General features: G+C 49.2%; 1 protein-coding gene across 2 annotated transcripts in view; it reads right to left on the reverse strand.

Moving 5' to 3' along the window:
* The window catches only part of RCC2 (regulator of chromosome condensation 2), a 115,030-nt gene that overhangs the window by 60,811 nt on the left and 34,094 nt on the right, over positions 1-20,125 (reverse strand). For both annotated transcript variants that reach the window (XM_085608651.1, XM_085608652.1), the window contains exons 6-7: positions 18,384-18,472; positions 9,124-9,238 (exon numbers count right to left, since the gene is read on the reverse strand). In XM_085608651.1, the coding sequence (XP_085464777.1) occupies positions 9,124-9,238; positions 18,384-18,472 (204 nt within the window). The remainder of the gene's footprint in view (positions 1-9,123; positions 9,239-18,383; positions 18,473-20,125) is intronic.

A 20,125-nucleotide genomic window follows, 5' to 3' on the forward strand; every position in this document is an offset into this window, starting at 1 on the left:
CGGCGGTCACGCTACCCTTGATGTAAGGGGGGTCCAGGGAAGAGTGCTTATATTTCTTCTCTGTCCTGGGCGTGATCGACCGGCAGGTCGCTGGTTCCTTGAAGGCTTCTCTCCCCCGATTCATCACACTTTGTAGCATGGGGAGGAACTGGCTCTCGAGGAGAAAATCGGCTTTCGGCTTCTCCTCGTCGAGTTTGACGCCGAAGGCTGTCGCTGCGCTCCTGACCACCATATTGTACACCCCGATGTCGTCGGGTGGCGAAGGCCTCGAAGGGTACGTGTCCGCGGGCTCCTCCGGGTTTTCGGTGTCGAGATCCTGCCATTCGATGTCGTGGCTGGTAGATGGCGCCGAGTCGTAGAACGACTGTTGGTCTTCTTCCTCGGCTTCTCCGTCATAATAGGTCTCGTCTTCCTCTTCGAGATCCCTTGTTAGGCCTTCGGTGTCGAATTCGCCCTCGACGACGTCCGCCGATGAAACCGTTGGAATCTTGAATTCCTTCATCTTGGCGTCGAACTCCTTCTTCCTTTGAAGGATGTTCTCCATTTCGGCCTCGAGCCGCCTCTTCTTTTTCTCCATCTCGGAGATGCTTTCGGCGTCGACCGCGGGTCTTTGATGAAACTTGCGTCGACGTCGACCGTTCTTTCAGCGTCGATCGGCCCGTTTCCTGGGTTGTCTTAGACGACCCTTGCTTTTCGGCGTCTATCGGCACGAGGGAGTCCTTTTCTAAGGATCCGCTCGGCCTCTTGTCCATGGTTCCCCCTTTGGCCGTCGAAGTTTTCGGCGCCGGGGCTCCCTTCGTGGACTTACTCTGATTTTCTCGAGTCACCCTCGTGTTCGAGGTACTTTCTGTTTTGCGCTCGACGATTCTCTTACCTAGTCTTCTTTTTTCTTGTCGGTCTCTACGACCGTGAAGTTTTCGGCTGTCTCGGTGACGTTGTCCTCGTCGTCCGTGGAGAGGCACAGATCGTAGAGCGACGGGGCCTTACCCTTGCCATCCATGCTGGCGTTGGCTCTTCTCTGCCTATCTCTCACCCTGAGCGTCTTCGGCGCGAAGGCTGAGCAGGCGTTGCAGTCCTTACTCTGGTGTTCGACCGGTAGGCAGAGGTTGCAGACCGGATGCTGGTCCTTCTGCGCGAACTTGTGGTGGCAGTTTGGGCAGAACTTGAATGGCGTCTTGTCCATTGCGCTCAGGGCCTCCGAGTGCGCATTCTCCAAGGTCGAAGAAAAAGGGCGCTGAACCTCCTTTCTTTGCGCTCCTGATGAAATCTCTTCCTTTCCTGTGATATCCTCTAGTATTTATCGACGAAACTCGCTTTTCTTTCTTCTTCCTTCGAGTGTAATTGTGGAGCTTCCCGATGACGATCTAGACCCAACGGCGGAAAAAAGAATCTGAAGATGGCGCCCCAAAGGTGGGACTTCCGCAGGAAGCACGACGACGTCACGGGAGGTGCACCAAATGGTGGGTCGTCGCCGCCCACCTGGGCTATATAAAAAAAAAAAAAAAAAAAAAAAAAAAAAAAGACTACGAATCCGGACCCAACCACAAGATCGCGGAATAATGCACAGCATAGTGAATCCAGAAAGATTCACGCTGCAAAATAACTCATCTACTTCCTTTCCAAAGAGGGCGTCCCTGTGAAAGGTCTGTTAATAATTGAGGTTCGGCCCTCTTGCTTGAAGCCTGATATTCTTAGCCAGGCGTGCCTTCGTAATGTGGTACCTGTGCACATTTGTCTGCTGGCTGTATCGGCTGCATCAAGGGCTGATTTTAGGCAGCGAATGGCTGTGTTTTTGTGGATTGTAGGTTAATACCATACACAAATGTTCTGGAGAAAGGAAGGGCCTGTGTGATTCAGTGCTTTGTAGGTCAGGCACAAAGCCTTGAATTTAATAAGCTGTGGTACCAGGAGCCAGAGCAAATTGCGAATCTCATTTGATACCAATTTATGCCTGGGGATATTGAGCGATAGCCGTACTGCTGTGTTTTGACCATCTAAAGTTTCTTTAGACACTGCTTCTGAATATTCAGATACAGCCTGTTGCAGTAATCCAGTTTGCATTGGATGAGAGATGTTACCACCGTTTTTCTAGTCTCCGCGGGGATGTACGGAAGGATCTTCCTTATTTTCTTTATAAGAAAGTGTGAAGCGGAGACAATAGCATTGGTCTGCTGAGAGAGTGTTAATTTATTGTCAATCCATACACCAAAGTTCTTGGCTTTGGCTGCTGGTTTAGGTGGTACTCCTATCTCTGCCGGCCACCACAGATTGCCCCAAGTTGGCTGCATGTTTCCAAAAATCAGGACCTCAGTTTTTTCGGAGTAAAGTTTGAGGCAATGTGTACTCAACCATCTGCTCATTGTACACATGCAGTGTTGGAAATGAGGGGTTTGATGTTTATATGCAGCCACCACAATCTGTGTATCGTCAGCGTATGACGGCCGACTAAACCCAAGCCCTGGATCAGAGGGGCCAGTTCAGAAACAAACATTAAACAGGGAAGGGCTTAAGGAGGAGCCCTGTGGCACTCCGCATAGCAAGGTGTAAGCTACTGAGTTAAATCCGTCAAGTGACACTGTTAATCTCCGATCCTTAAGAAAGGAGGACAGTAGGGCCAGAGCTGTGCCCCCGACCCCTAGTCTCTCCAGCCACTGTTGCAAAAGGACATGATCAACAGTGTCGAAAGCGGCAGACAGATCAAGGAGCACAAGGGCGGCTGTGCCTCCTCCGTCCATCACCGCTCTGATCTCCTCAGTGGCTTTAACAAGTGCCGTTTCCGTGCTATGTTCTTGGCGAAATCCGAACTGGGAATGGTCAAGCAAGTTGTTTTTGCAGACAAATTGTGATAATTGGATATTCATAATTTTATCTATTATTTTGGCCAGTACAGGCAATCTGGCTATAGGTCGATAGTTATTTGGGTTGGTCCCATGCAGGGTGTTATTTATTTATTTTTTTTAACAGCGGAAGGATGGAAGTCTCTTTCCAACTGGCGGGAAAGTTACCAGAGTTAAACCTAGAGTTAAAGATATCTGCGAGCTCAGGGATCACCAAGTCTATTATTTCTTTCAGAAGTTCTGGCAGGCATGGGTCCGAGGGGGATCCTGACCTAGCTTCTTTTATGTATTTTTCCACTGCTTCCGAAGATATGGAGGAGAACTTTAGCAGGGTGCTTTTATCAGGGTCGGGGCAGATTGTTAGAACGGTGGGGAGAGGCCCTGATCCATCCTCAAAGACCTTAAAAATATCTAGGACTTCTGCTTTAAACGCCGCTGCAATGTCGTTGCAGAATTTTTGATTGCCCTTCCTTCCTGTCTTATTGGGTACAGTAAGTCTATTTACTACAGAGAATAGTTTCTTGGGGGAATTTTTTGCTGTCGACATCCGGTTGGTGAAATAATCCCTATTTTCTGATATTAATAGGCTTTTATATTGCATTAAGGAAGTCCTATACACCTTCCTTTCTGGCGAGTGATAGTTTGCTCGCCAACGACGTTCCAGTCGGCGACAGTTTTGCTTTACTTCCCGTAGTGTGTCAGAGAACCAGAGGGCAGATGGAGTGTTCCTATTCCCTGAAAGTATTTTTGTGGGTACCGAGGCCTTGATTGCTTCAGTAAGCCAGTCTGTGTAATTGGTGACAGCTAGGTCAATGTGACCATGGTATTGTGGTTGTGAACCCTCCAGATGTGTATGGAGGATTGTTTTGTCCACTTTACTCCATACTATATGAGAGGAGGCGGGAAGCTTAGTGGTACCAACATATCCAACAATAGTACCGGGAAGACTTAACTTGATTAGTGAATGGTCTGACCATGTCAGAGGAAGAATTTAATTTAACATGAGCCCATAGGCCGAAGTAAAAATGCCATCTAGCGTATGCCTGGCCTCATGGGTGTGGGTCTGTACTAGTTGGGTCAAGCCTACAGCTCCCATGTGTCTAAAAGTACCCCCCCGTCTCTCTATTGTCCTGGTCTTCCAGATAAAAATTAAAATCTCCAAGGACGGTGAAATCCTTATTCAAAAGATTAGGTTCAAGAAGGCTATCAAGATTCATTGTAAAGGTGCTTCTAGTGCCTGGCGGTCGATACAATAAAATGCCTCTGAAAGTCAACTTAGGGCTGAGTTCGAGTGCGAAGTGGAGAGCCTCATATGAGGACGCCGAGGTAGGGTAATAAGTTACTGGAAAATGCGCTCTAAAAAATGATAGGCCTTTAAAAAGAGGCGATGGAATAGCCATCGACCCGGATTGCTCGAAATCCAGCGGGAGTTGCAGTGATTAAATCTGGGTCGGAGGCAGCATCTGCCCAGGTTTCCGTTATAAAAAGTATATCTAATCCCAGATTTTCTATTGTATATGCAACTTCATATTTGTGCTTTGCCAATAATCTAACGTTCACAAGGCCACAGTAAATCTCAGCACTATCAGAGAGTTTGGAAGGATTATGGCTCTGGGAAATTTGGGGAGACTGGAAGGCATTGATCCTTCGTGCTTGCGGAAATGTGAAGCCACATGAACAACTTTAATTGCTTTCACCAGGACCTAGGAAACAGCAACTATCCTTCGTGTTGTTAAGGAGAGATAACTCCCTAGCAGAGTATCTTAGCATATGGGAGGGCGATAGACCAGGGGTTCTGGCCCTGGGTGCGGACGGGCGTGCCCGCTGCGCGTCTGCACCATCTGGTGTTAACATGCTGATTTCTGGTGGACGACTACACTGCGTCCTAACCGGAAGTATGTGGAGTAAGCAGCAGAGAAGGGTCCGCCCTCCGCAAAAACGGCACGTCAGCCGCGGCAGAACAGGGTCGGCCCTGAAGGGCAAAAGAGCAGTCTAAAAATGCAATGAACGGTGACCAGCAAATAAGTTTTTGTTTTAAAATCTAACAATATCAGCAAAGGCAGAGCATACCAAGCGGTAAAAGTAAATAAAACAAATCCGTCAGAGCATAGTAAAAAACGAGGCTGAAAGGTGCAGGGCGCCAGCAGGGCTAACTTGAGTCCCAACAGCAACAGATCTCCTCTTCAGGGCTTTGTGTCGAGGTTGTTCCATTCTTCCTCGAAATTCTCAGGAGGCTTCTTCCTCTTCTGGTGCTTCGAGCTCTTCGACGTTTTCCATGCGCGGTTCGGAGGTTGCTGACGATTCGAGGAGGTATTCCTCTTCTTCGGCATGGACGGTGAGCTTCGCGGTGATATGGAAGCTCTTTAGCATTTTGTCACACTTTATTTTTTTAAAAGAGTATCCATTTCCGCTTCGAGGCGTCTTTTTCCACCTCAAGGCCTTTTCGGCATCTGAGGCCAGGGAGATTATCTTCTTTGGCATGGTGGTTTACGGCTTCGAGGGTGAAGTCTTGCCCTTCGCTGGTTCTTGCTCAACACTTGCCTTAGGCATTTGACGATCTTCCCTCGTCAGTATCCCTGGGGTTGGGTCCGTGGCGGACCCTCGATGGTCGTTTTCTTTGACGCATGGGCTTCCTTCTGCTATGCCTTCTTTTCGTGGCCCTTTTGTTACGACGGGTGTGGTTTCTTACCTTGTACGTTACCCCCCCACCTCTGTGTCCTTCAACGCTTTTTTCACTGTACGCTTATTTTCGGCGTCTCATTGGAGTATTTCAACGTCCAAGCCTTTGCGCCTGGATTCTGTGGGTACACCTTGTTTGTCCTAGTTGCTGGAGAGGCCCAAGTCCTTCAAGGAAGGTTATTTCTGGATCAGTAACAAGGCTGAATACTGGTCTCTTCTCTGCTTTCGGCATACCCTAAGTGTCTATGACAAACACCGCGCAGGCCTCGCAGTCCTTCTCTTTATGATCCTTTGGTAGGCAGAGGTTACAGACCGTGTGGATCGCGCTGGGAAAACTTGTGGTGGCACTTAGGACAGAATTTGAAAGAGGTATTTTCCATGATCCATGTGGGTCGTCGTCTCGTCTGTGTTGCTCAATGGTGGAAAAATGTCTCCAGAGGTTCTTTCTGTTCTCCGGTGTGTTCATAGTCTATGATCGGCTGTTTGTAGTTGAATTCAGTGATTCTTCTGGGGATTTCGTCCTAATCTTCGGAGAGTCTCTTTGCTTCCAGACCCAACGGCGGAAAATAGAATCTGAAGATGGCTACCAAGCACAGAAACTTCCAGGGTGCCGTCTGATGTCACAGAAGGGATGGACCTAGCACCAAATGGTGGTCAAGGACGCCCCCACATCAGGAAAGAAAGATTTTTTTTTTTTTTCTTTTTAAAACCACACACACACCAAGACTATACCGGACCCAATCACTAGATGGCAGAAAAATGCAGAGCATGTGAATCCAGAAAAGGATTGACGCTGCAAACCCGGGTATTCGATGGCCCAGGATGAAGCACTAAAATAAGTAACTTTGCCCTGGGGAAGAAAGAGGGAGAGGGTCCCCACTCTTGGTAGCCACTTCTATACCTCCGTGAAACAAGCATTTGCAATGCAATAGGTCTCGCATTTGCGCGACTTTAAGCTATTGGTATTGTAAATGGCATTGCCTTTTATTTATGTTTTGAAAACAAAAACAAAAATAAAAGGCATTGTTATTTGCAATGTCAATAGCTCAAACTCGCGTAAATGCGAGACCGATTGCATTGCAAATGCTTGTAAAATAGATTCACTTGGTGAAAGGTGTATGGTTTATAAACAAATGAAGGAACCAATAAAAACTTGCCAAACTCTAAGCCATATTAGAAGGTACGATACACGTTCTTGCACATCACGAACACTTTGAAATGTATTTCTGTTAACATGGAACCATCTTGAAATTTGTACTTTCCATTTAGAAAACATGTTACAGAGGGCGCAGGGGTTACATCGTGACATACCCCTGGAGTCAACAATAAAGGGATTCAAACTAAAACGCGCTGGGGACCTTTTAAAAAGAAAAAGGCAGGTGCATTTTCTTAAGAGGAAGCCGGGCACAATCTTATGGCGGAAGCCCCTGGACCAAAAGCAAAAAGTAGTAGAGGACCATGAGAGGGAGGGGGGGTTTAGAAACAAAAAAAAAAAAAAAAAAAAAAAAAAAAAAAAAACTACATTCCCGATGTTGAAATCCCCTCATCGCCGAAAGTCTGAGAGGTGGTGTTGTCCTATTACTACACCGGGGAGACTTGGTTGCTCTTTGTGAGCAGCCGATAACTGGCCGACGGGCTGAAAGCGGGAAGTTAGAAGGGACGGGGCTTTTCCTGGCTGAGAAGAGGATTGACACAGAGGACGAAATTGCACCACAGACTGCCCCGGCGCCCGGTTTGAGGGGCATGAGAGCAGCCAGCGCGAGCCCAGGAGTCTCCGGAGGGTGCAGGTGAGCACGCGTGCCCGCCACAAGCGGCTGCAGGTGTGTGGAGTGAGCACGAGGGCCCCTGCGGGTGAGGGCGCGCGCACGTGCCAGAGGCCATCCGGCACTGGTGGCGGCCGGGGTCGAGGCTCGAGACGCAGTGGCCCCGGCTGCGGCAAAGGGGACAGATCTTGGTGCAGCGAGAAGTTGTGTGTTGAGCCACGGGGAATTGAAACAAATGTCTCGAGATATCGTTCACAATAGGTGGCGAGCATGGGCCTCGGAGGTGAGAGGAGTTCAGCCCATCTTCAGTTTAATTAATGCGTCACTCGCAGTATTCGAGGCGTGTTAAACGTTTTTTGACATCTAAATATGACACACAAGGCATAGAAACCACGGCAGGGAAAGGGTTCATTAAATCACTCATGTTCTGCAATGTAAGGGGACTGATAGAGACATGGAGGGAGGGAGCAAGAGAGCAGGAGTTGTGCTAATGCCGGGAGCCGTACGCGTGCACATCTCCTGCCCTCCGTACGTGAGCACATCTGCTGTCCCTTGTGCCAACGACACGAGCCCCACGCGTGCACATCAGCTGTCTTTGGTACGCGTGCACATGTCCTGTCCCCCTTCGCCCACCAAACCGACAAGAGATCTCGCCTAGGCGCACAGCGCATGCGCTGCGCCGCTAGGCGAGACCTAAAAAGGGCTTCACATACAAAGGCTTTGCATTACATTTGTCCTGGCGGTGCCTCTTGGTGGATTCCCTATGGAGTCAGGGACACTTTCAGGCCTGGGGTTTAAGACGTGGGAGGAAAAGAGTCTCCACAGCTTTGGGGATTTGTACTAAAAAGGGGGAAAGATTTACTGACTTCCACATGCTACACGAACAGCTTAATCTCCCATAAGACCAGTTTCTCCAACGTCGCAGGATTAGGGGGAATCACTTAGGAGGCACTGGGGCAGGACCACAGCCGCACCCCCTACCAATTCCCTACTGCAGACACATACTATGGGGAACGGACAGATTGTTAACACAGGGCAATCGGAGATCACAGCAAGGTCTCCAAACATTCCCTAAGGAAGACATGGGAGGAACGCGGAGGGCACTGCACAATAAGGAATGGCAGAGGGCCCAGGGGTACCCTCAAAATGTCTCCAGAAAGGCACAGTTTCGCTTATTCAATTAAATATTCTACAAATGTATTCTACATAGGGACAATTTGACGCCATGGATAATTGTTTGCCTGTTTCCAGGAGCAAATACTGACTGCATTCATTGCCGCCACTCGCCCACAGACTTCAGATATGGCCTTTGTGATCGCCTGTCGCAGCAACACTACTGGGAGTCAGTTCAGATTGCAATAGCAGCTGTTACGGGCATAGCAAAGTGGACCTTTATCGAGGCCTGCCTAATAGGCACATTCTTAGAGACCCTCAAAATAAAGTAGCTACAATGTGTACAGATCTTCTACTCCAGTTGCCCAAACAATGTATCACAATGAGGTGAAAATCCACTCACCTGCTTTCCAGGGCATCCTGGCAAGCAGATGGACCTGTGAGCGGAGGGGAGTGCGCTCCACAGGGAGGGAAATAGAGGTCCGAGACAGCACCCAATTGCAGATCAATGTGATGCTTTACTGCAGGACCTCAAACACTACAGAAAGGAGGATGCCTGCCCCCCCCATCTGCCTCCGAGGAAAAAAGGGTGTGGCATTATGTAGTGAATATGGGCTGCCTTAAGAAGAAACTAGATTTGGGATCAAATATCAGAAAACACAATGCCACTGGGTTTATACTCGAACCCCAAATTATATCTTATACAGCATCCTAATAAAACAATCACTTACCAAGTTGTCCATACTCTGGACACCCAAAGGAGTACAGGTTACCTTTGCAGTCAACCAACATGCTGAACTCTGCCCCACAAGCTACTTTGGAAATGGGCTGACCATTGTACAGGATCTAGAAGAAAAGGAAGCAAAAAGTAAGGAACATCTTTTAAGGTAAAGTTCAACCAGAGGCTTATTTAAAAAAAGGCTGGGCTGCCCAGGCCGTCCAAGAGTGGCTTCTTATATTTAAAATGGAAGGTTCGGACCTGGCAGGAGAGTTTTAGGCCGGCCACTGCAGCCTACATAGCAAAATAAAGTTATGTTTTCACTTTCTCACTGTAGGAGGGGCTGCCACCCACTAGTGAGATATAACTTAATAGCCCTGGGTACCTCTTGCACCATATGGAGTAGTTTCTTACCTGTAACTCCAGTTCTGTAGTAGGGGTATCTGTGTTATAGTCATAATCTATGAATAATCCCCGCCCATGTGCGGGGACCCCGGAGCAATCAAAAATATCTCTTAAGCTGTCCCGCATTTGCAAACCTGCAAAGACACTTAAGAGACAGACAAAATAATACAGCCTAATCACCACAAGGCTGCACTGGCCAGCACTTCCTCTGAAGTGAACACAAAAGCCAAAATAAAGTTGAAATGTCATTTTTATTCACATTTGACATGTTCCTTTATTATCACACACTCCCTTCACCAAAATCCCTTTAAACAATAGAGAGGAAGGGGTGGACAGACAAGCCCTATAGGCTGTCATTATGTGTCTGCTAAAGGGATACCGTGCCTTTAAGAAACTCTCCAGAGACCCCCGGTATCCCAGGATGCACAGCCAACACAAGTTACTTTCAGTTCTTTTTGAAGGTGTATAACAACAGGCCTGATACCGTCAGGTTACTCCACCGGGGAGGAGGGAGGGTCGCTTATGACTATAACAGAGATACCCCTACTACAGAACTGGAGTTACAGGTAAGAAACTACTCCTTCTGTAGTAGGGGATCTCTGTGTATAGTCATAATCTATGAATAGAATGGCAAGCCCATCCCAACCAACAAGAAGCGGTGGAGTAAGACCAACCACCAACAAATCACTGTGCAAACAAATTCCTTAGCGAAGCCTGTCCAACCTGCGCATCTGCCCTAGCATCAGAGTCCAGGCAGTAATGCTTTGTAAACGTATGGACTGACTTCCAGGTGGCAGCCTTACAAATGTCAGCAATGGGAACATTCCTAAGCAAAGCGGTGGTAGCCGCCTTGCCTCTAGTCGAATGTGCCGTAGGCTTACCCCCTAATGTTTTATTAGCTTTTTGGTAACAAAGCTGAATACAGGAAACAATCCATCTGGAAATGGACTGCTTTGAGGTAGCTAAACCAGTTCTGACCGAACCATAATTAACAAACAGTTGATCCGACCTGCGGATATCTTTTGTCTTATCCAGGTAGAATTTCAACACCCTACGCACATCAAGTGAATGCAGAGACCTCTCCGCCGGAGAGGAAGGATGCTGAAAAAACGTAGGCAAAGTTATCATCTGATTCACATGGAAATCTGATATCACCTTAGGCAAAAATTTAGGATGGGTACGCATCACTACTTTAGAAGCATGGAAAACAGTATACGGCTCTTGGCAACACAGAGCCTGAATCTCACTCACCCTCCTGGCCGATGTAATGGCTACAAGGAAGGCAGCCTTCCAAGACAAATGCTGCAACGAAGCCTTATGGATAGGTTCAAAAGGCTCCCTCATCAATCTAGATAACACCACATTCAATTCCCAAGGTGGAGAAGGCCTTCTAACAGGGGGAAACACCTTACGCAAACCCTCCAAAAAATCCTTAATCACAGGGATTTGAAAAAAATGAGGTTTGAGAAGGGCCCTTCCTATACGCAGTCAGAGCTGCGAGATGAACCTTAATAGATTGAAAATTAAGCCCAGACTGAGCTAACTGCAGCAGATAAGGCAAAATAACGTCTTCTTTACAGGATGTAGGGTCAAAGTCCTTCGCCTTGCACCATAAGCAGAATCTCTTCCACTTATAGGCGTAGGAAGTCCTCGTAGACGGTCTCTTAGCCTCTTTCAAGATCTCCATACAGTCCTGAGGCAGGTTCAAGTGTCCATACTGCACTAGCTCAGGAGCCATGCTGCCAAACTCAAGGACGAGAGATTGGGGTGAACCATCTGCCCTCCGAACTTCGTGAGAAGGTCCGGCCGGCACGGCAGGCGCCGGTGTGGCAGAACAGACCGGTGAAGAAGGTCGGTGAACCACCATTGTCTCGGCCACTCCGGAGCAATCAGGATCATTCTGGCTCTGGATTGCGACAGCTTGATCAGCACCGCCGGAATCAGGGGAATGGGTGGAAAGGCGTAGAGAAAGCTGTTGGACCAGCTGATCCATAGTGCATTCCCCAGCGTCCCTGGTTGGTAGTACCTGGACGCGAAGTCGCGGCATTTGCTGTTTTCTGCCGTAGCGAACAGATCTATATCCGGAGTGCCCCATTCTGCGAAGACGTCTCTTAGCACGTCGTCGTTTAGCACCCACTCGTGGTTCTCTTGAACGAGTCTGCTGAGCGCGTCTGCTTGGGCATTCTGCACTCCCGGCAGGTGGGTCGCCGTGATCGTCAGATTCCTAGCCACCAGCCAGTTCCAGATCGCCTGTGCCTCCCGAGACAGGGTGCGTGACCGGGAGCCCCCCTGCTTGTTGAGGTAATACATGGTCGTAGTATTGTCCGTCTGAACCAGCAGGGAGGACGTCCTGAAGGAGGGATGGAACGCCTTCAAGGCCAAGTGTACTGCTCTGAGTTCCAAAAAGTTGATATGGTAGGTCGTCTCCATCTGCGACCATATCCCCTGAATCTGAAGAGGGCCCGAATGCGCTCCCCAGCCCTGGAGAGACGCATCGGTCACTATGGTCTGGGCCGGAATGTCCTTGTGAAAAGGGGTCCCCTTGCAGACATTCTCTGGGGAACACCACCATTTCAGAGACTGCCGAGCGTGCTGAGACAACTGGATCTTGTCCTCCCAACGCCCCCTCCTCTGGTCCCATTGATCCTCCAGACATTCCTGCAGGGGCCTCATATGCAGACGTGCATTGGGGGTGAGGAAGATGCAAGAAGCCATCGACCCCAGTAATGAAGACACCGTCCTCACCGTAGGAGAGCGGGCTGAGATGAGATGCAGAGCCTTCCCACGGATCGATAAGCGTCTCTCCTCCGAAGGACACACGCTTGCGGTCAAGGTATTGACTGAAGCCCCCAAGTACTGGAGACACTGCACCGGGATCGGCACTGACTTCGTCATGTTGATGTGCAGCCCCAGACGGTGAAGCAAAGCCGCCGTCCTGTTGAAATGGCACTGGGCTTCCTGATAAGTGGACGCTTTGATCAACCAGTCGTCCAGGTAAGGGTACACAAACACCTTGGTCTTCCGCAGGTGTGCCGCGACCACTGCCATGCACTTGGAGAACGTCCGTGGTGCAGACTTCAGGCCAAACGGGAGTACGGAATACTGGTAATGGTTGTTGCCTACCAGAAACCTCAGGAACTTGCGATGCTTTGGTGCGATCGGCACATGAAAGTAAGCGTCCTGCAGATCTATGGCGCACAGCCAGTCTTCTCGATGCAACGGAGGGTAAATCTGATGCAGGGACAACATACGGAACTTTTCCTCGGCGGATCCACCTGTTTGCTTGACGCAGATCCAGAATAGGCCTGAACTCGTTCTGGTCTTTTTTTCTTACGAGAAAGAACCGCGAGTAGAGACCTTTTCCTTTTTGCTTCAAAGGAACAGCTTCTATCGCCTTCTTTTTTAACAGAACGTCCGCTTCCCGCTGGAGCTCCCGCACCATGTTGGAGGAGCGCACTGGTGGAATCTGTGGAGGCGAACTGGTGAAACGAAGACAGTAGCCATTGCAAACAATATTCAGCACCCACTTGTCCTGTGTTATTGTCCTCCACTCTGCCAGGTAGTGTTGAATACTTCCCCCCCCCCCACCGGAGCGGGTAACGGATGAGGGGGAAGTAACTTTTCAGGGCTTCGACCCGGCCGGGCCTTTGTTCCCCGCCGAGGACTGATGCTGGCCTCTGCCCCTCTGGCGCTTCTGAAAGGGCTGCCTCTGGTACTGCTGCTGTTGCTGGGGCTGTTGCTGGGGGCCCGACTGACGCCCTTGGCCACTCTGCTTGGTGTAGCGCCTGCCCGAGGAACGGAAGGACCTCCTCTGCTCCTTAGGCCGCTCCAGCCCCACCGCCTTCAGAGTTTCCGCCTCAGCCTTCATGCGGGCCATCTCGTCATCCACATGTGACCCGAATAGCGTCGTGCCAGAGAATGGTAGATTGGCGATCTTCTGCTGCGCTTCCGGCTTGAGCGGAGTCAGCCGCAGCCAGGAATGCCTCCTCATATGTATGCCGTGGCAGTACCCATGGGCCGCCAGCAGTGACACGTCCCCCGCCGCACTGATGATCTGATTAGAGACCATCATGCCCTCGTTCAGCACCTCTTGAAAATCCTCCCTCTTGTCTCTGGGCAGGGAGGCCGCGAACTGTTGCAAGGAGTCCCAAAGAGACCTGTCATAGCGCCCCAACAGAGCGGAGGCGCTAGCGGCCTTCATCGTAGTAGCCGACGTGGAGCACATCCTCCTCCCCAAGGAGTCCATTTTGCGACTCTCCTTATCCGGGGGAGCCGTGGAGGAAGGCGTCGTAGAGTGTTGCTTACGAGCCGCCGCCACGATAACAGAATCCGGTGGGGGGTCCACTCTGAGGAACGCCGGATCCGAGTCAGGAGCCCTGTACTTCTTTGACAGTCTCGAGGGCGCCGGCTTCACCACGGCCGGCGTTAAGAACACCTCCATCGCAGGTTCCTCCAGCCCTGGGACCAGCGGGAGGGGGGGGCGCGACAGATGTACTTTATGCAAAGTCTCAAAAATCACAGAAGTAGTGGGAATAGGGGTAGTCACTGATATCCCCAACTTCGCAGCCCCTCTCAGCAACACCTCCTGGAACGTGGCAATGTCATCCACTGGAGAGACGCGGGTAGGAGGCGTCTCCGACAGCGAGGGCGAATACTTGCCAGCCCCAGAAGAGTACGTGCCCCTCGACCCTCTGGAACGAGACCGATACCTCCGTCGACCATGTCCAGAGCGAGTGGAGGATCTGCGCCTACTCCGTGATCGCCTGCGAGGGCGAGAGCGAGATCTCTGCCGGTGAGGAACCCTCGGGGGAGGAGGCGGTGGCTGCGGTGGCGAAGCAGGCAGCTGAGGCACGGGCAGAGGCAGCGGAGGAGGAAGAGGAGGAGGAGGAAGAGGAGGAGGCAGGGCAGGCTCCGGTGGAAGGTCGGGCACCGGAGGCAAAGGCGGCCGCTGGGTACGCAGCGGGGTCAGATGATCTGAAGCCCCATCACTTCTAGCCGGAGAGCCCCCATCATCATTGTCCGGGCTCGCGGCCACTCTCCTCTTCTTGGCGGGCCTGTCCCGCGTGGAAGCCACCGAAGGCGAACGTCCGCGTCTCCCCGATCCCCGACTGGAGATCGTAATCACCGAGGACGTATTCCCCGATGTCTGGGACGTCGAACTGTACGTCGACCTCGACCGGCGTCTCTGCGCCCTCGACGACGAGTGCCGCCCCGCAGTCGATCGTCCTCTCGACGTCGAACCAAGTCTCCTCGACGTCGACCCATGCCTCCTCGGCGTCGAACCCCGCCTTGATCGCCGTCGCCGGGGTGTCTGCCTCGACGTCGACTGCCTCCTCGACGTCGACTTCTGGCGTCTCGACGTCGACCGCCGGCGTCTCGGCGTCGACCGCCGGTGTCTCGGCGTCGATCGTTGGTATCTCGACGTCGATCGTTGGTATCTCGACGTCGATCGTTGGTATCTCGACGTCGATCGTTGGTATCTCGACGTCGATCGTTGGTATCTCGATGTCGACCTGTGTCTCGGCGTCGACCTGTGTCTCGGCGTCGATTCCGTCAGCGTCGAGCCGTGGGTAGACGGCGGCGAGTGAAGTCCATGGGGCTCGGTACGACGTCGATGTGTTGCGGATGTCGACCGTGACACCTGCGACGGCGACCCTGTCCCGGGTCCCGCCGGCCCCTCCCTCGACGTCGAACGCCGAGGCTGCCGCGACCCAGAGCCCTGGATCGACGGCGAACATACCGGTGCCTTCTCTCTCGCCGTCGACGTCGTCGCCTTCGACGTCGAACGCGACCTACCAGCCGGTAGGCGCCGTCTCTGCTCCTTGCCCTGCCCGGAGGTCCCTCCAGGGGCTGAAGCATGGGCGGAGGAGGGGGAATGGGACCCTCCATGCCCTGAAGTCCCACCGGTCCTCTGCTTCTCCTGTCCCTGAAGGCGAGTCTTCTCCCTGCACCTCAGGGTCCTTTTCGAAAAGGTGCTGCAGATGTCACAGGCAGCTGGGACATGTGAGGGCGACAAGCAGAGGATACACACCTCATGTGGGTCCGTCTTAGCCTTCTTCCTTCCACACTCAGGGCATTTATCGAATAAAGCCATGCTGAGAGTGGGCCAAAACTGCTCCAGATTGCAGGCAGTAGTAGACAAAGGCTTTAGACGTCGAATGAAACCACTTTTAATCCAAAAAATCCGATTTTAATCAATTAAACCACCCAAAAGGGTAGAGCTCAAGCTCCAGGGTCCTGCTAGCAGGAGCCGGAAAAAAGAACTGAAAGTAACTTGTGTTGGCTGTGCATCCTGGGATACCGGGGGTCTCTGGAGAGTTTCTTAAAGGCACGGTATCCCTTTAGCAGACACATAATGACAGCCTATAGGGCTTGTCTGTCCACCCCTTCCTCTCTATTGTTTAAAGGGATTTTGGTGAAGGGAGTGTGTGATAATAAAGGAACATGTCAAATGTGAATAAAAATGACATTTCAACTTTATTTTGGCTTTTGTGTTCACTTCAGAGGAAGTGCTGGCCAGTGCAGCCTTGTGGTGATTAGGCTGTATTATTTTGTCTGTCTCTTAAGTGTCTTTGCAGGTTTGCAAATGCGGGACAGCTTAAGAGATATTTTTGATTGCTCCGGGGTCCCCGCACATGGGCGGGTATTATTCATAGATTATGACTATACACAGAGATCCCCTACTACAGAAATTAGGGATTGACAAGTGTGTAAATGAGCTAATCGGGCATTAGCCAATTCTACACATAATTTGGGGATCACAGCACATGCACTGAGGACTAAACAGCAGGGCCATTGCACAACATGGGTGGAAATCCAGCAGCAGTCAATAAACTTGGGGTCGATTGTGATTATACAAAATGAGGTCCTTTTCTTCACTGCCAGTCCCAAGGAGACGGGTAGTCATATGACACAAGTGACATCCTACCTGGAAGTGGCAGGGTGATAAACAAAAGACATGAAATGTGGAAGAGGAGGCAGATGTTAAGAAAAACGATAGGCTTTGATGAATATAATTTTCTCAAGTGCCTCTTTCATGTATTGCTATTTGGCATTTCTTAATCACAGGCTGCCATTACTGTGTGGACACTCAGCACAGAGTAGTCCGGAGTGGACTTTCCAATAGGTCGGGAGGTTACCGCTGCACACTTAAGTCAACAAATTTGTCAGTAAGGTTAGGAATGTGTCATCACGCGAGTAGGTCAGACTTCGTTGTTTGCAAATGTAAGGCTATAGGGCAGAGGTCTGGGGGGCCAGAATGGAGCTCATGAGTGGTTGTGGGGCACTAGCCAAGAGGAGCATCATGCCTTTAAACAAGCAGGATTATTATTATTTTTGTTTTTATTTTAAAAGGAAAAAAAGGCCGACTATAAGCCACTCCAATGGGACATTAGTAACATTGGTCACTCATGTCATGGGCGGGAACAGGTGTTGGGCGGGATAAGGGTGGTGCACATTCAAATAACCCAACAAGTCTCTGCCCCCATTTCTGATTAAGGTTCACACTGCAGATACTTTCACACTTTCGCAAGACCAGGCTGCTGTAGCTGGTTGGCAACAATCTATTTGACTGCATTTCTTAAAATGGATAGCTGAACATAACTGCTATGTCTGAATTGGCAAGGAGTTAAATAAGTATTAGAGTTGGCAATATTATAAAAATGTGAAAAAATGAGTTTGTCATTCTGGGGATCCAGGTGTATATTTTTTTTATTCAAGGAGCGTGGCATTACAAGGTGTGAAGACAACTGCTGTAGTGCTACATCAAGACAGTCATCATTCCACTTTTTAAGCATGCTCATTGCCTGACAGATGCATGTTCTCAGTTAAACATTTGCGAAGCACTAGATGTGGAGAAAGAGTGGTCTTTGTGGGATATGCTGTTGGAGAGGTGGGTCATTAGCATATATAGTTGTGTGAATGGTGATATGCTATTATGCGTTGTGCCTATGCCTTGATGGCATGCCTTCACACTTCTGTTTTGAGAAGTGCTAGTAGTTTAGTTCTGAAAGCATGCGGTTATGAACACATTTATACTAAACCAACTGGCTGATCTGGGATTCATATATGAGCAATGTCATTTCTAATGTGCTGCTGAATGTAGTGCGACTACTTTAGACTTTATTTTAAGGAAAGCGTGCTGAAGAACGCACCCATTTGGACGGATTTGAGTGAGATTACTTTTTAAATAGCAAAATTATGTAAAAAGTGTGATTCAATCCACTCTAGTACAATTTGTTTCCTCTAAATGGTCTTTAGCGAAAACTCTGGAATGAACATGGAGAAAGTTGGACTTGCTCCCTTGTTGAAATCTGGAGTGAAAAGGTACAGGCGGGCATGCTGCTAGCATAGGAACAGCCAATATAATTTCATGGGAACCAGATCAAGTCAGAATTCAGGATAACTCCGATAACTCACTATGCAGATAAGTTCTATTTAGAGTTACACTGTAACTTTATCTTATGCGTGATCGAGACAACAAGTCTTGGATCTGCCACGCTTTGACAAAGTCCTTGCCTCCAAACATTCTCCCCACCTGCTGAAGTTACAGAACACAGCAGACTTCGACCCAACCGGCATTGATGCTATCAGTTTGTGGAGCTAAATAAAAAAAAATATTATTAGTCATCCCATTGACCTAGCCCCTTTTAAGTCAAAATCAAAGGGTGGCGAAATACTGACTTGTGAAATTAATAAACATTATCAGACACTGCCTACAAAAGAAAGGGATGAGCAAAAAAAAAAAAAAAACTACTATGCATAGCAGATTCAAGGCAGGTAAGATGAATTGAGAAAAAAAAATGTGTACGAGGATGGAAGAAAGGACGAGGAGAACAGGATGTAAAGAGTGATGAGATGCTGAGTTACCTGCGTAGGACTGGGAACTGCATTGGTTTGATTCCCTATACCTAGTTGTCCCATCTTGTTCTCCCCAAAAGCATACACTGTGCCAGACTCTGCAAGGAAAAGTGAAAAAAAGCCAGAATTAGTGCATCCGTTGCCAGCATCAAGTGTGAACTGTATAGAACCCAATCTGTGAGCTGGACGTTTAGGACTTGGTGGAAGTGACGACTTTCGAGCAGAAACATTTTTCAGAAATTAGCAGAAAAGCACAAATAAGGCAAGATTGCCTTTTCCGCCACAATGCTGAGGGCTGATCTGGAGCCCGCCTGCCTCCTGCCCATCTTAAATCACATGGTGAATTCAAGTGCAGGTATGAGGAATCTGCCAACTGCTCTTGGTACATACACCAATGGGGTGGGTGAATTTTATCTTATTTAATCCAGAGGAAGTGGGTATGAAAGGTCAAGCAGCTCCACTGTTTTCAGTTTATTTACAGTACCTAGAAAGAAAAAAACTAATTGCAATGCAATAGGTCTCGCATTTACGCAAGTTTGAGCTATTGGCATTGTAAATGACAATGCCTTTTATTTAGGTTTTTACATTTATAATGTCAATAGCTTAAACTCTCGCAAAAGCTAGACCTATTGCATTGCAAATGCTTGTTTTTGAAGAAGGCATCTATACTGCTGGTGGCTCCTTAAAGGCAATATTACCATTGGGGCCTAACAATACTCAAAGATTTTTTTTACCTAGGAGCATTTCAGTGAAACTGGTTGTATTTTAAGCATAAAACAACATCTGTCTGCAGTAAGCAACATTTGCAGTCAGAAAAAAAAAACATTGTGAATGAGGCCCACGGAGAGTGGTCTTTTCTAATGCACTGCTATCATTCAAGGCAAGCTCCTGAATGGGGCAATGGTCTCTGATTGAGAACTATTTAGAGATTATCGATTTTTACAACAGTCATCCTTGCCTTTGTTACTGTTTTCTGTTAAGATATGCCCTTACATGTTGATGCATTGCTTCTTGGTTCATGGGCTTCTAATTGGTTTACAAATTTGGCATAGGTGTTTACTCTTACACTATTGAATTTGGCTGCCTTCCCACAAACCCCACAACAGCACAATGCCAGCTGCCTACTTACAAACATGGTGTGCGCAGCTCCCCCTTTGTTAAAAACGAAAGAGGGGAGACGTGCCAAGGCCAGGGTTGTTTAGTGTTCAACTGGTGTTAAACAAGGTCTAATGGACCTAAATAAAATGTAAACAGAGGTGGGCTCCGTCTGATGCAGTCGCAGTTAAGCGTGGGAAATTGCGAGCTGGGCAGGGGGCTAAAAATAAACATGCAGGTGTGTGAATAACTCACTGGGGCATACGCCGTTCGAGTAGTTTTAAAGCATCCGAGGGGGTACTGGAAAGGTGCTACTTGAGCAAAAAGGTTGGCGTTGCAATTTGGCGGCAGGCTCCAGACATGCTTGCCCTGCTGATGACTGGAGACCTGGAAAAAGTGGGGAGGAAGGGCCGTTTGATCCAAGTAGCCAGAGTTGGTAAATCCCCACTGAGTCCACGAATGGCTGTGTTGAAATGAAGGATGCATAATTTCAGAGCCTAAGATGCCCATTTGTTCTGTATACAATCGTGCCAATAAGAATTTACATCACTGACCGGCACAGCTGTTTGCAGTCCTGCGTCAGTTACTTTTTTGTCACCCGTCGCAATCGGACATTAGCCAGCCATTCCCATATTTAAAATAAATGTTAGCGCCAA

The sequence above is a fragment of the Triturus cristatus genome, chromosome 1_2 (genome assembly GCF_964204655.1).
Source record: "Triturus cristatus chromosome 1_2, aTriCri1.1, whole genome shotgun sequence".
Classification (NCBI taxonomy): Eukaryota; Metazoa; Chordata; class Amphibia; order Caudata; family Salamandridae; genus Triturus; species Triturus cristatus.